Genomic DNA, 14815 nt, shown 5'->3' with positions numbered 1-14815 from the left:
AGAAAGTAAAGAAAAAGTCTTTAAACTTCCCTATACTACCTGACAAACAGAAAATACAGAGTGAGATACAAACCCCCTGACCGAGTGTGTCTAAGCGTCCACATGTGCCCATGTCTGTCACGTGACATCTTACCTCGCCCCTTTCTCCATCCAGATGGACTTCATTTTACGCAGTTCAAAGACTTCAAATCTCTCACGTGAGACCTTTTAAAGGGTAAACTCGACAAGGCAATCAACATGACAAAGCTAAGCACAAACAGAAGTCAAAATCAGAACAAAAAGCAGTCTCTTAAGAAGCGTACTCCACAGGTGTTGAGCATCCGATGGGATGAGATGATGAGAAGAGCACAGCCAATCACGTCAGCAGGAACAGGTCAAACAGCCAATCATCACCTGTTAAAGTGATAGTGCAAGAGACAGAAAAACCTCACAAAAGAAACAGGGGAGTACTCATACATCCCATCAGCATTCATACAGTTTTGGAACAACTCAATAGTGAGGAAATGACTGAATGTTCATTTTTGGGTGAACTATCCCTTTAAAAAATGTCCACACATTCTGAATTCAGTCTGCAAATCTAAAGATGCAAGCTATTTTATATTTGAGTCTCTTGCCTGAACATACTGTGTGTGTGTGTGTGTGTGTGTGTGTGTGTGTGTGTGTGTGTGTGTGTGTGTGTGTGTGTGTGTGTGTGTGTGTGTGTGTGTGTGGCAGGTGCTCGGTGGTAACCTGCTCCCGGAGGCTGTGACGTGGCTCTACACGAGTGTACTGAAGGGTCTGCAGATGCATGGGCAGCACGAAGGCTGCAATGCTTCGCTAACTCAGCTGGCCCTGCTCATCTACGAGTCTCTAGTGCGTCATTCCAGCTCAACTATCATAGCTTGCACGTTTCATCTTGAAGTATTGGAAGTACATTTGTACATGTATTAACCCTCATGTGGTGTTCAAAACCCTATAACACCTCAGGTGTTCCTGGTCAAAAATGATCGGCCTATAAAAAATTGCTTATAAATCACTCATTATACCATATTTTTACCCAATCTTGGATTCAATCTTTTTGTCAACTTGTTCTCTTTCAATTAGCACTGGTTTTATATTTCAGTTTGCATCTGATTAATCGTGGGCCTCATTTATCTGAGAGTAGGCATGATCAAAAATGGTCACAATAGCCGACCATTGAAAGTGAATGGGAGAGACTGAAAATAACAGAACAATTTAGTTTTCAGGAGCAAGTTCATTATTTTCATGTACACATGAGCATATGTGCTTGCAAACATCGAGCCCTTAGACCTGTGCATGTATCGATACATTTATACACACGCTACCCAGACACACACACGTTAAAACACACAAACTTTGAGTATTACACACATTCTTTTCCACAGAGAGAAATTTGATCCTTCCCTAACCTGCATCTAACACAAACTGGCCGTGACTCAGTGTTGCCAACTATTTTCCAAGGAAAGTAGCTAAAGCCTGCCCAAAAAATCGCTAAATGTCACTAGATGACGTCATGCGTTAATTAGCATATTAGTGACGTCATCACGCCGTCCTTGCGTTCAGTCTGCCTGACGTTTTTTCTCTCCTAATCCGTGCTCATTTACTATATTTTACAATAATATAATACAGCCGACTGTCCAATAAATGTTTTCATTTCCTATACCTTTTTGTCATACAATATATGATATAGTGAATTACAAAAAAAAATTATATGTGTAAAATCTGAATTGAGAAACTGGATGAACTAAAGCTCTGTGATAGTGAGTAATATAAGTGATAAGCACAAGAGATGGAACTCATCATAACTAATTTATTCAAATATAAAACAAAATAAGCAGATAACATTAAGTGAGAAATCGATGGCAACCTTGTGTGCTCATGTGTAGCTCGCTCATTCACGTCTGTCAGCTTCTGTCTGTAGGCGCGTGCAGCTCCCCTCAGCCATTCACTGAACAGGGCAGACGCAGAGAGAGGTGTGTGTGACGGCAGAGGGGAAAAAAGACCTCGCGCTCGCAGGACAGTACTGGCGACATTTGTAAACTAAAGTAGCTGAAGTTTGTCCAAAAAGTCACTAGATTTGTCGCTAGTCGCTTTTTTGAAAATAAGTCGCTAGAGGGGTCTGAAAAGCCGCTATATATAGCGACAAAATCGCCAAGTTGGCAACACTGCCGTGACTGCAGTGACCCGGCTTCAAAAGAATCTTTCTTTCATGTTCTTGTTTCATCACAGCTTCCAGACAAAATATTATGACATTTTGTTTTGGAACTGTGAGGTTCTCACACAGAACTAGACAATATTACAATTTATATGTGCCTGTGATATCGCATGATGTATATTTGTATAAAATGGTACATTGTCACACTTGTGGTGTGTGTGTGTGTTTGTGTGTGTGTGTGTGGGGTAATGTCAGATGGATAAATGTATATTAGATGCAGGTTAGGGAAGGATCACATTTCTCTCTGTGGAAAAGAATGTGTGTAATGCTCTATTTTTTGTGTGTTTTAACATGTGTGTGTCTGGGTAGCGTGTGTATAAATGTATCGATACATGCACAGGTCTAAGGGCTCGATGTTTGCAAGCACATATGCTCATGTGTACATGAAAATAATGAACTTGCTCCTGAAAACTAAATTGTTCTGTTATTTTCAGTCTCTCCCATTCACTTTCAATGGTCGGCTATTGTGACCATTTTTGATCATGCCTACTCTCAGATAAATGAGGCCCACGATTAATCAGATGCAAACAGAAATATAAAACCAGTCCTAATTAAAAGAGAACAAGTTGACAAAAAGATTGAATCCAAGATTGGGTGAAAATATGGTATAATGAGTGATTTATAAGCTATTTTTTATAGGCCGGTCATTTTTGACCGGGAACACCACAAGTGTGACCTATATGCTATATTTTTTACAAAACAAAAGTTTCAAAACAAAATTCCTGGTGAAACATTAGAGTAGACTAGTGTGATCAACAATACCAATTTTCTTCAGATTTTATTTAATATTTCTAAAATTATAAAAAAAAAACTCAAAAAACTCAAAAAATGAAATGCCTATTCTCAAATAAATGAGGCCTATGATTAATCAGATGCAAACAGAAATATAAAACCAGTCCTAATTGAAAGAGAACAAGTTGACAAAAAGATTAAATCCAAGATTGGGTGAAAATGAGTGATTTATAAGCTATTTTTTATAGACCGGTCATTTTTGACCGGGAACACCACAAGTGTAACAAGGTAACAAAACTCCCACAAAAAAGTAAGAACATTTCCAAAAATGTTTTGAGATTTAGTTTTACCCTTTGGGAACAAAGTCACTAAGTTTCAGTCCAAAGCGATAACATTAACTAGTATTTTCGGGTAAAAGAATATCTTCTCCGGGTCAAATTGACCCGAACACCAATGCAGCAACACTTTTTGTCATTGGGTGCGTTTACAGGCGTACCAGTAAGCTGATAACTCAAAAAAAAAAAAATCAGCTTATTGAAATAATCTAGGTATAATTGGTATCAAGTTTACGCTACACTAGTGGCTGAATTACGCCTCTTTTGCGCATTCGTCTCTGACTCAAACATTACAGATGCAGCTCTTACGGGTGCTTGTGAAGGCATATCTCAACAGGTAGACTATTTTGTAACAAAAAGGTACAACACATTAGATATAAACATACAGTATATACTTTTAGATGTGTTGCTATGTGTCACGAGTAAGCAATTGAGTAGTACGATATTGACGCGTCCGTTGTAGTGCATGAAATTTTTTTTTGAACAGGGCATTGAGATTGAAAAGTCTTATCCATGTCTTTATTGTGTACACACACTCACGCCATGTTGAAATGATAATTCAGCTCCCAGTGGGACTCTTTATAACCATTATCAGTTTAATTGTTATAAGTCAGTGATGATCATGCTGAGCTACACAAAGAACAGCGACGTTAACACCAGGGGAGGAAATGTCATCGGGTTTCACTGTGATGTTTCTCTGCAGAGGCCTCGATACGCTGAGCTACGTTTGGTCATGAATCAGATCCCTGATATCCAAGTGGATGCCCTGGAGCAGTTTGATCAGAAGGCCATCCAGCCCGCCGTATCAAAGGCAGGAGAGAAGAAAAAGAAAGATCAGTTCAAACGGCTCATCGCAGGCACTGTCGGGGTATGGCTACTTTTAACAGTATTTAACACACACACTGAACGCTAACTTTCTTTTTGTCAACTGTTAGATCACAGAATTAATTTTCAAGATGAATTCGAGAGCTGTATAATGTCTTATCACTTTCATTATGGCTATTGAAGTCATACTCGATTATATTCAAACTTAAATTTAATAAAGCACATAGGGTGACCAGATCTCCCGGAAAATTCAGGACAGTCCCAAAATCTAAACTGTTGTCCCGAATCCCGAATCTGACCCAAGTTGTCGAAAATTAAACTAAAGCAAAATCTTGAGTAGTGATTGTCTGATAAACATTAAAAACTGTCTGTGGAGATTGAGTCGTGCTGGGACCAGCCCCCGCCGGCTGCTCATTGGCTGCAGCAACTTTTTTCTAAGTAAAAAAAAAAATACCGTAGGCTATGCGTGAATTTAGATATGCACTGATAAGCTAATTTTCATTCATTTCATTGGCATTGCTGGCGTACCTGAACCCCAAAAACGCCTCTGCAGGTACAGTACTGTAATTAATCTATGCACAAAGACAATACAACCTTTTTGTCCCCTTTTGTATTTAAGTATCCCTAGTCAAATGAAAACTGTCATCCTTTACTCACCCTCAAGTTGTTTCAAACCTGTATGCATGGGCGTCGCTAGGCCCTTTGAAGCCCCCCTAAACTTATGCCTCAGCCCCGCTAAAAAAAATGCGATTAACCTTTAAAACATATGAAACTGGCAGCAGGCTTAGGCTTCGTCCCGTCTTTTAGTCTGTCTGTGTGTTGAGTTCTTCAATTCGCTGCTGCAGCGGCGCCGACCAGAGCGCACGTCAGAAGCAGAAGTGTGTGTGTGTAAATCTAAGCCTCATTGGTCTGTCACCGCTCCTCAATGTCAAAATATTTGAGAAAACCAATCAAATCAGAGTAGGCGGGCTTTATGTTCACACAGAAATTTCTGAGGCCATGAGCGCGAATTTTAGCAGCACAACTCGACAACGTAAAGTGAGAGAAATGTAAGCAGTTGAAATAAACATTTATGTTTGACAGACAGCTGCTGCTTTAAGTTAGAAATGTTAAATAATAGAAAATTTTTAAGCCAAATGAATAATCATTTGTCTAATTTCGTCATTTTGAGTTGAAAATATGCCTGTGATTCATAATGTAGCCTAGGCCTAATTAACGAAAAAGCAATATTAACAAAGCCATTTTCATCAGATAAGGCATACTGATAATAAATGTGTATATATTGTAAATTAATATAATTCCATTTGTAACCTTCAGTAAATTAAAAAAATCTATTTTTTTCAGTATTGGGCATAATGAATGTGTTTATATAGTGAATTAATTTAATAAACTTAAACTTTAATAAACAGTAAATTAACATGTCTAAAGAAAATTATTCATAAAACATATAAATATCAGTATGTTAAAATGTAAACCATGTTTTTACTTTCTTCACTGACGAAAATGGAAAAACTATATCAGTCAAAGCTCAGCGTTATGAGGGGAAGAGACAGAGAAAAAGAGAGATGTGGAGATAAGAGACAGATAATCTACTGCTCAGTGACATGGTATTCAAGCTATTGTTATATAATTTTTTGGCCTTCAGAACATCTTAATGCACAGATGTAGATCATAGAAATCAAATTTTCTTGGGGGACCATGCTACTGAACCCCCCTAACATCTGGGATCTTGGTGATTATAAACCTGCCTATAGATTATTGGATATGATTAATGCATGTATCCTACAATATGGCCATGCAATAAGGTATTAATATTAGCTTTATACATAATAATTAACAGCCAATATCCTATGGGTATGCATGTTAGTAAGCTATTAGTTAAAAGCGCAATTTGGACCCCAAACTAGTGTTTTTTTTCGTCTTTTTTCTCATAGGCTACCCTCAATGGGGGCTAAGCCCACCTAAAATGAAAATCCTAAAAACACCCCTGCCTGTATGAATGTCTTTCTTCAGCTGAACACAAGGGAATATATTTTGAAGATTGTCAGTAACCAAACAGTCGACTGGAGCCATTGACTTCCATAGTAGGAAGTAGTTTTTTATTTTATTTTTATAAAGTGAACTATCCCTTTAAGCCTTGATGATGCAAGTTGCTGCAGTACAAAAAAAAAAATACTTCACCAACCCCCATCCTGAACATCTGGTCATCTTATAAGCACATAATCAATACCTGAGATTATCATTGTCATCAGAAATACAGTTTGAATGTTCTTGTTCCCGATATTTGACAATGTTTAATCCATTGGTCCGTGTGTGTGTCGACAGAAACCCCTTGGCCAGCAGTTCAAGAAGGAAGTACACATCCGAAACCTTCCGTCTCTGTTTAAGAAGCCAAAGCCAGCGCAGGACATGCTGGAGAACACGGACGCTGCAGGTCTGATCGCGCTCTTCTCTCCGGACCGGGACGACTGCTGAGGGAACCGCAGCTTCACTTCACTGAGTCTGTGTGTGTGTGTGTGTGTAGTGCAGCATCCCGTCCGAAAGGTCTTTTTAGGACAGGGGATGTATTGAAATGAGGAACGACAACAAGGACATTTGTGTGTCATGTAATTTGGATGTATATTGTCTCTTTTCTTTTGTATGGATCTGTACAATTGTTATTTAAAGAATATTAAAATCTTGCGGTCAGAGCACCTCATTTAAAAAAAAAAAAAACTTTTGAGAAAGCTTGAGAATTCTTGCTAATTATACATCAAATCTGTTCCCGGGGATCTGATGTGCAAAACCAGCATCCAGCACTACATTCCAGACGGAGGAAATGAGCTATTTTTAAATAAATGACAAAATCAACACTAATTGGCATTTGTCATGTCTGTGTACAGATTCTGTAAAAAGTGTTGTGATTTATACTCACAGTTTTTAATAAATGTATACCTGGACAGTTTTCAGTGATTGTGTGGACTCTTTCCTCAGTTGTTAAATATAAAGGTTGATTATGATTTGACTCTTTTAACTTTAGTTAGTGTGTAGTGTCGCTGTTTGAGCATAAACCACATCTGCAAAGTTATGACGGTCAAAGGAAAGGGAGATCATTTCTTTTACAGAAATCACTTTTTAAGGACTACAACAAGCGGCTGGTAAGGACTACAATAAGCTTCTTCCTGGGTTAGTGACATCACTGACCCTGAAACATACATAGACCCAGAGCCATAGAGAAAGAGTCGCGACAACTCCATTGGAACGTGTTTTTTTGTTTTATTTTTTTACACCAATGGCGGCTCGTGGAGACTCAATAGTTCCCGGAAGTAGCAGCCGCGCCATTGAGTGACTGCAGAACAGAACGTTCGTGATGCACTTTTAAAAGGTAAGACGTTTAATCAGGAAGATTTTAAATTATCAGCACATCTTAATTCCGTTTCATCCATGGTTATGGAATTAGAGAAAATTATTCTACTTATTTTATTTATTTATTTTTCTGCAAGGTATGGAAAGTTAAAGATTAGTTAAATATAACATGTCGATGTATAGTAAAATTATTGAAAATCAATGCATTTATTGACTATTAATGACCAAAAATCGCAGTTCTGTCACTGTGAGTAACCATTTGAATTGCCCGCCAAAGCACTTCCTGGAACTATTCGAGGTCTACATGAATCACGTGACTATCGAGCGACTCTCTCTCTCTCTCTCTCTCTATGGCTCTGCATAAGAGAATGTTTGAGTGTGATGGACTGCAGCTGGATATAACCAAGTTTAGCCTGCGTTCTTGTTATATTAACTGTCTTTTCCTGACCAGCAGGTGGCGTCGTATGCCGTTTCAAGGGATTTGAGACAAAATCATTTTGCAAATCAATTGGTTCAGTCTCTGTATCTCTCTCAATCCATATTTGTTACAGGAGTTTATCCTCAAAAACCAGGATTTTTAATACGATTTTTAAAACCAGGTGTTTGTTAATACGGTTCTGTCATTTCTTTGCGCTCGTCCCAGATCTGGGGGCTTGGATCATCACACCAAAGCAAATGTGAAGAAGTGCACAGGCAACTGAAACCTAGGCTACTTTAAAAATATGTAACAGAGGACATTCAAATGGATGGTACAGGCGGTATTTATTACTTTGCATATATACATGGAGTATATTCACACAGAAAGCTCAAACACACAAACATACAAATGTTTAAATAGGAACACAAGTCATGACAAATTATTACTCGCTATCATAACCTACCAAAACAAGGCAGGGCATTCCAACAACCAGAATTCAACAAATGAATTAGATTAAATCACAGACACAAACATGGTGTCACAAATATGAAGGGTTTGTAGTCACGTCTCATTTCAACAGGGCCATATCCAAATACTCCAGAGATCTGAAGCTACATGGAAACATACACACACACACACTCAGGTCACAGAAAAAAAACACCTGCAGGAACAAGTGCAATCCAAGACGAAAATCCAGTTAATTCACATCTTATATTACACCAATACAGGCAATGACAGGCATATACATCACTGAAGGAACAGCTCTCGTGTGAATTATATCACATGAAGGAGTGGATGAGTTATTAGTATAAGTATATGAGTTATAAATCTGTTGTTTTACATTTCAATTTGAACCATTTAACTATCAAATAACCATTTATGTGACTGACAGTGATGCTCACAGAACCTTTAAAGAATATTTCTAGCCTACACTTCACCACAAAATCAGAAGGAAGAAATAAGAAATTATGTTTTGTGTGTGTATAATTTAAATAGTATGCATACTTCATGGTGATTTATGCAGATTTAAATCCTGGGGATTACTGCCCTGATTTTTAAATATTATCTTTAATAATTACACTGTCAGAAAAAAAAAGAAAAAAAAATTACCTCTTTAGGGGAACGGCAGCTGAACTCAACTCGAGAGTGTAGAAATATAATAAACCTCAAAAGTTTGAATGCATTAAACATCACAGCCATATCAATTATTTAATATAACAATACATAATCTTTTGAAAGATATGATTTCTTGGTGCTTTTCTTAGGATTTTGGTGTGAAACTGGGCACGTTTAATGAGATCCATCTAGTTCTCGTCTATATTCCGTCTTTAAATGGTTCCCTAATCTGAAATCATACAAAAAAACAAATCAATAATCTGAGGCATACTTAGTGTCAAACACGTAATAATCCAGTTTAAAGGTTCCTAAAATGTGTTTTGATTAATTATCGTCATTACTAATGTTGTTTTGGTTTGTTTTAAATCACTATGAAAATATATTTTTGGTCAATAAAACAAGTGCAAGAACAGGTTTGGAATCCATTACAGCAGGATGAGAGGAATGTTTCGGGATAACACACACACACACACACACACACACACACACCTCACGACCAGCAGAGGGGCTCAGAAGACCACGATGAGACCAGACAAACCGTTTGAAACCACAGGAAAAGATGTTTGCTGACTAGCATGCTTATGGGTGTTATAAGGACGAGATCTGAAGACGATATGCATCTTGTTTTTGATGGTCCTCATTCTATGCTGACAAGAGGTTTGTCCGCCTGCTCGTCACTGGGGCTGGGCTCCGGCCCCATGCCCTCAGTTTGGGAAAGCTCATCCAGCAGAGACTTCCCTCTCTCTCCAGCCTGAGACGCCCACAGCACGGCGCCCTGTTTCAGCCCGATGGAGCGAAGCAGCTTAGCGTAGTCCACAAAGGCTGAGCCTATGAGCTTATGTGGAGATGCTGAGGTTAAGGAAGACTGAGAATCAGAAAGTAATACAAGTAAAAAGAAAAAAAGTTTAAAGATCAAGTTACCGTTATCTCTTCATACTTCATACCCCTAACAGTATGTGGAAACGTGAAGGGTTAGTTCACCCAAAAGTAAAAATTCAGTCATTAATTCCTCTCCCTCCTGTGGTTGGACACCCGTTAGACCTCCGTTCATCTTCACACACAGATGAAGATATTAGTGTTGAGATCCGATGGCTCAGAAAGGCCTTCATTGACACCAATGTCATTTCCTCTCTCAAGACCCATAAAGGCACTAAAGACGTCGTTACAAAGCCCATCTCACTACAGCGGCTCTACAATCATTTTATGAAGACACGAGTATTTGTGTGCAAAAATACTAAATAATGACTTATGCAGTGATGGGCCGATTTCAAAACAAAGATTCAAACCGTTATGAATCAGTGAATCGATTCATGATTCAGATCGCCAATGTCACGTGATTTCAGCAGTTTGACACGCGATCCGAATCATTAACCTGATTCATAACTGTTCAAATCTTTGTTTTGAAATCGGCCCATCACTATATAAGTCGTTATTTTTATTCTCGCGGCTTCAATTAATGACAGAATTTTCCTTTTTGGGTGAACTAACCCTTTAAGTGGACGCCAAGACACTGTTTTTTGTAAACCAGAGGTCCATTTTCAAGGGTTTTGGATTTCAGAGACATTTTTAAAGGTGAAGTATGTAATATTTATTTATTCTGCTGCTGTCTGTGTTTTTAACGTTAATCAAACAACAAAAGGCAACGGAACAAATCACTCACTGCTCTTGGCTGAATAACCTTTGCAACTTTAATAAGGATTAATCTATATTAAATGTATACCGTGAAGACGACCAGTGTTTTACATTTGATTAGTTTGTTCAACGTATCTACATGAAAACTACAGATACTTGTCTTTAATAATGTTTAATTTTTAGTTAGGCTAGTAGGTTTAACTGTGCCATTGAAATAGAAAGAGAGACTTTGTTACTTTTGTGGACTTTTTTTGGTATCTAAAATGTTGGTGTCATAACTGCCGGTTTCATGGCCAGTAAAACATGTTTAAATTTCTAGTAAATTTCTCAAGTTCACCGGCCATTGGCAGATGAGGCAGAAAGGTTTAGCCCCTGACTATAAACCGATGCACTTACGTCACGCTACATAAGGTGCAGGTTTAGCATATTCTGATGAAAGCTGTCTGAAAGTGATGGTTTATAGTTACATTTTCTTGTACGTATTCTTACATCAAAAGACACTGATTCATCAACTTTCGTCGTATGGTGTGCGTTTTGTGCGGTTTTTAAAACGCCAGCTCTTGTGCACCAATTCACTTGCATTATATGCACTCAAAGAGATGGATTCATTAGATGGATACACGTCTGGGACGGCATAAGGGTGAGTAAAGAATGAGAAAATGTTCATTTTAGTGTGAACTATCCCTTTAAGAGTCATCTACTTTTAGATGAGAAGGTCGCATTAAAAGACTGGGAAGACTGGCAGAATTGAAGAGGTTAATCTAGTAAAAATGTAGTCAACATTTAGGAGAACATTAGCATATAGCCTCAAAGCTAACAGATATGACCTACAATTATTTCATAGCGTCTTTATTCTTTAGCTTACAAAAAATGTGTATAAAATACTAATGATAATGAAAAAATAAAACCATACAACATTAGTTTTAAATAAGTTTTAAATGCATTTTTCTGTTTGGAAAACAGGAAGATGCATCAGAAGGATATTGACGTCGTCATTTCTCTCCATCACACCATACTTCAAGCAGGCTTCGAGAAAGAGTGCAGCACGGTCGAAGTATCTCATGCTGTCAGGAAATGTAAAGATATATTAGAGAAATACATGAGCGTTGTGTCCTTTATCATCACATTCAACTGTAATGGCGTTTAGGAAAAGATACGTTAATCAATATTGTATGTGTTGTAAAACACACCATTGTGAGCGACACATTGAGACCAGTTCTCACTTAAAAATTCATTATGCAATTTTAAATAAACTGTTCACCCTATCCTTTACTCTCGTGTCATTCCAAACCCATTTGACTTTTGGAACACACAAAGGAAAAGTTTGCAAGAATTACCACAACGATCCAAAAACAGGCACCATAATAAAGTCCAAATCTTCTGAGTGACGAACAGATCCAAATGTTGCTATTCACTGACTATCTTCCCCTAAGCTGTAGCTCATAAATCTCATTCACATTTCTGCATATTCACAACTTGCCATAGTTAAGTTTGATGTAAACGATGCCATACCGACATTCTGCTGAACATTTCCTTTTGTGTTCCAAGAAAAAAAGAAAGTCCCATACGGTTTTGAAACAACATGACAATTTAGTTTATGTATTTATTTCTGATAAAGGGCAACTTGAGCTAAACAAGAAATCTAAAAGGAAAAGCAAAGCCTACCTGTGGAGCATCTCGCCCACTTTTTGAAAGCATCCTAATGAGAGCAGGACCAGGATGGCCTTTGACTTCTGATTAACCTGAGGAGAACACAGATGCTCTGCCCAGCGCTTCAGCACATCTGACCCTTCTGCTGGGTTCAGACGCACCTGAGAGAGAGGGGGGGGAGAGGAGGGGGGAGGGGAGGGGTGTTATATTCCTCACCAATTACAGATCGTTTGTTGCATATTGATCACAACAAATTGCAATCTAATTGGCTGACTGCTCCATTCTAACTGGCTGGCTTCCACATAATTTTCCCATGTCAGGTAGAATGATTTTTATTAATCTATCATTAGATTTTCAGGAAACAAAGTGATGTTATTTATATAAGAATCGATATGATGTGTGCTACCGAAAAAAAACTTGTTTGTGACATCAAATCTATTTAAAAACTTTGAAATGGACAGTTACTAGCAAGTAATCAAGTTATTAATTGTTATTACCCCCCCTGGTTCTTCTGCCCAGCTAAGGGCTATTTCTGTGAATAGCCAGGGTGGCCTGAGGATCACAGTGGGCCCCCCACTCATCTAGTGCATCGCAAGCTGTGGAGCTTCCAGGTGAGGTCCTGGTCCTTCTCATGGGGGCCCTAGCGATTCATTCAGGGCTCAGGTGGAGGATCAGATGTCAAAAGTGCAATCAAAATGCTGCAAATGTTCCAGAACGCTGCGGCACATCTTGTCTTCAATGAGCCCAAAAGGCTCAAAAATCTCTCTGCATTGGCAACCATTCGCTGCCCGGATCAAGTTCAAAGCTCTGACTCTTGCTTATGGATCTTCCACGAGCTCAGCACACTTCGACTCGCTCCTACGAGTCTACCCCCCCACCAGAAGCCTTCGCTCAGCTAATGAGAGGAGGCTTGTGGTACCATCACAGAGAGGCATGCAATCCCTCTCCAGAACTTTTTCATTCATTGTGGGTGGCCAAGGGGTACGTGGAGATCCCTAAGGTGTAATGCCTGATTGCAATGCAATTGTGTCCTCAAAGCTCTGCTGCCTGGCGGGGTAACCCGCATTTCCCATGATCCAAGACCTGTAAGATCTCGTCCGGGCTTACAGCCAAAGCAGACCCGCTGGACAGGCCGCCTCCACCTGCACGCAATGTCCCTCCTGAAAGTATACCAGGCTAAGGCACTTAAAGAGCTGTACGAGGGTAGTTCTGACCCAGGTTTGATGCAGGATGTGACAGACCTCGTCATGACCTCGGACTTCGGCCATGCAGTAGAGAACTTCGCCTAGCAGTCCTCAGCTGCACAAAAGCAGATGGAGGCTATCAAGCACATCCTGTGTCTGCAGCCTGCTGCTATGCCGAAGGTGCCCTCCAAGGTCTCAGCATCAGCTTCCATCCAGGCCACAGAGTGGAGTGGCCACAGGGAAAACAATGCAGACCGCCCCGGCCTCTGCCAGAGCTGTCAAATGTTAGTGCAAGTGGCTTTGTGAGGGACGAATCAGCTCCACACCACTGTCCCCCCCAGAGGAGGACCAGGTGGAAGAATCCTTTGTTTGGTTTTCTTTATATTCCGCCGCTGGCTCCACAGAAACTTAAAAAAAGAGCAGTTTCTCTGGGTCCCAAGTGAGCGTGGATCCCCCTCTTCTTTCGGCAGCGGTCAGCTGGGTGCACTCCGAGGATGTGATGCCTTTTTATGCCCAAACGTGGAGCCAGGTAAGTCTTGCACCGCACACTCCAGGACACTGTGCCTTCTGGGTCAAGTCCCCGTGCTCAACCTGTGGTCCCTCTGTGGTGACTGCTTGTCAAGTCAAGTCAACTTAACTTTATTTATACATCCTTTTACAATGACGATTGTTTCAAAGCACCTTCACAATGTTAAACAGGAAAATATTGCAACATAATTTGATTAGGGATTCAGTGCGTCCTCGTGAAGGTTAACAGGTTAACTGATGACCGTTTGACCGATGGTTGCCCGTATCAACGTTAACCGATCAAAGTTGTCAGTAAAAAAAAAAAGTGATCTCTAAATTAGACCATTATAGATAGTGGACTAAACGCTACAGTTAGCCGTCTCATTCCAAAATCTTTTTGTGTAAAGTGAACAAATCCCTCACACTCAATTTTTCATAACTCGCCTGTTTGTACTTAATAAACCAATGCAAACATTTGGCGCGAGGTCACAGAGTTTGGGTTTGCGCGCTCGCAAGGTTTGCCAAAAGTAAACAGGCTAAAACACTCGAGGTTATATTCCATCTACATTTCTGTGGTAACACATAAGGTGTTGATCATCGTCTTTCTTTATTATTGTTAGCACTACCTCGAACTAAAGCGGCGTCTCTTCGGAGCGGTCATTTTCTTAAATGAGCCGCGGAAATGTTTCAAATGAGCTTCTAACACTAGACAAATGCTTTTATTTTCAACGCGATCACCTTGTACCCAAACCATTTCAAAATTAAGGAGCCATTTGTCCTCCGATTACAAACAAGCTCCTCGGCGCCGCGTTTGCGGGACTCATGTTTCGGGCTGTAGAGGATTTTAAAAAAGTGA

At 39.5% G+C, this 14815-nt stretch overlaps 2 protein-coding genes across 3 annotated transcripts in view; one reads left to right on the top strand and one right to left on the bottom strand.

Moving 5' to 3' along the window:
* The window catches only part of LOC137045011 (exportin-5), a 65024-nt gene extending 57979 nt beyond the window's left edge, over nucleotides 1–7045 (top strand). Inside the window, exons 31-33 of the mRNA XM_067421433.1 lie at nucleotides 715–852; nucleotides 3986–4150; nucleotides 6433–7045. Of these exons, the coding sequence (XP_067277534.1) occupies nucleotides 715–852; nucleotides 3986–4150; nucleotides 6433–6582 (453 nt within the window). The 3' untranslated portion in view covers nucleotides 6583–7045. The remainder of the gene's footprint in view (nucleotides 1–714; nucleotides 853–3985; nucleotides 4151–6432) is intronic.
* A 1150-nt stretch (nucleotides 7046–8195) lies between these two features.
* The window catches only part of wdr11 (WD repeat domain 11), a 151360-nt gene continuing 144740 nt past the window's right edge, over nucleotides 8196–14815 (bottom strand). For both annotated transcript variants that reach the window (XM_067421334.1, XM_067421335.1), the window contains exons 27-29: nucleotides 12284–12429; nucleotides 11603–11682; nucleotides 8196–9826 (exon numbers count right to left, since the gene is read on the bottom strand). In XM_067421334.1, the coding sequence (XP_067277435.1) occupies nucleotides 9624–9826; nucleotides 11603–11682; nucleotides 12284–12429 (429 nt within the window). In that variant the 3' untranslated portion in view covers nucleotides 8196–9623. The remainder of the gene's footprint in view (nucleotides 9827–11602; nucleotides 11683–12283; nucleotides 12430–14815) is intronic.

This window comes from Pseudorasbora parva, chromosome 17 (assembly GCF_024679245.1).
Source record: "Pseudorasbora parva isolate DD20220531a chromosome 17, ASM2467924v1, whole genome shotgun sequence".
Classification (NCBI taxonomy): Eukaryota; Metazoa; Chordata; class Actinopteri; order Cypriniformes; family Gobionidae; genus Pseudorasbora; species Pseudorasbora parva.
Note: the sequence above shows the minus strand (reverse complement) of the source record. Positions and strands in the feature narration are given on the sequence as shown.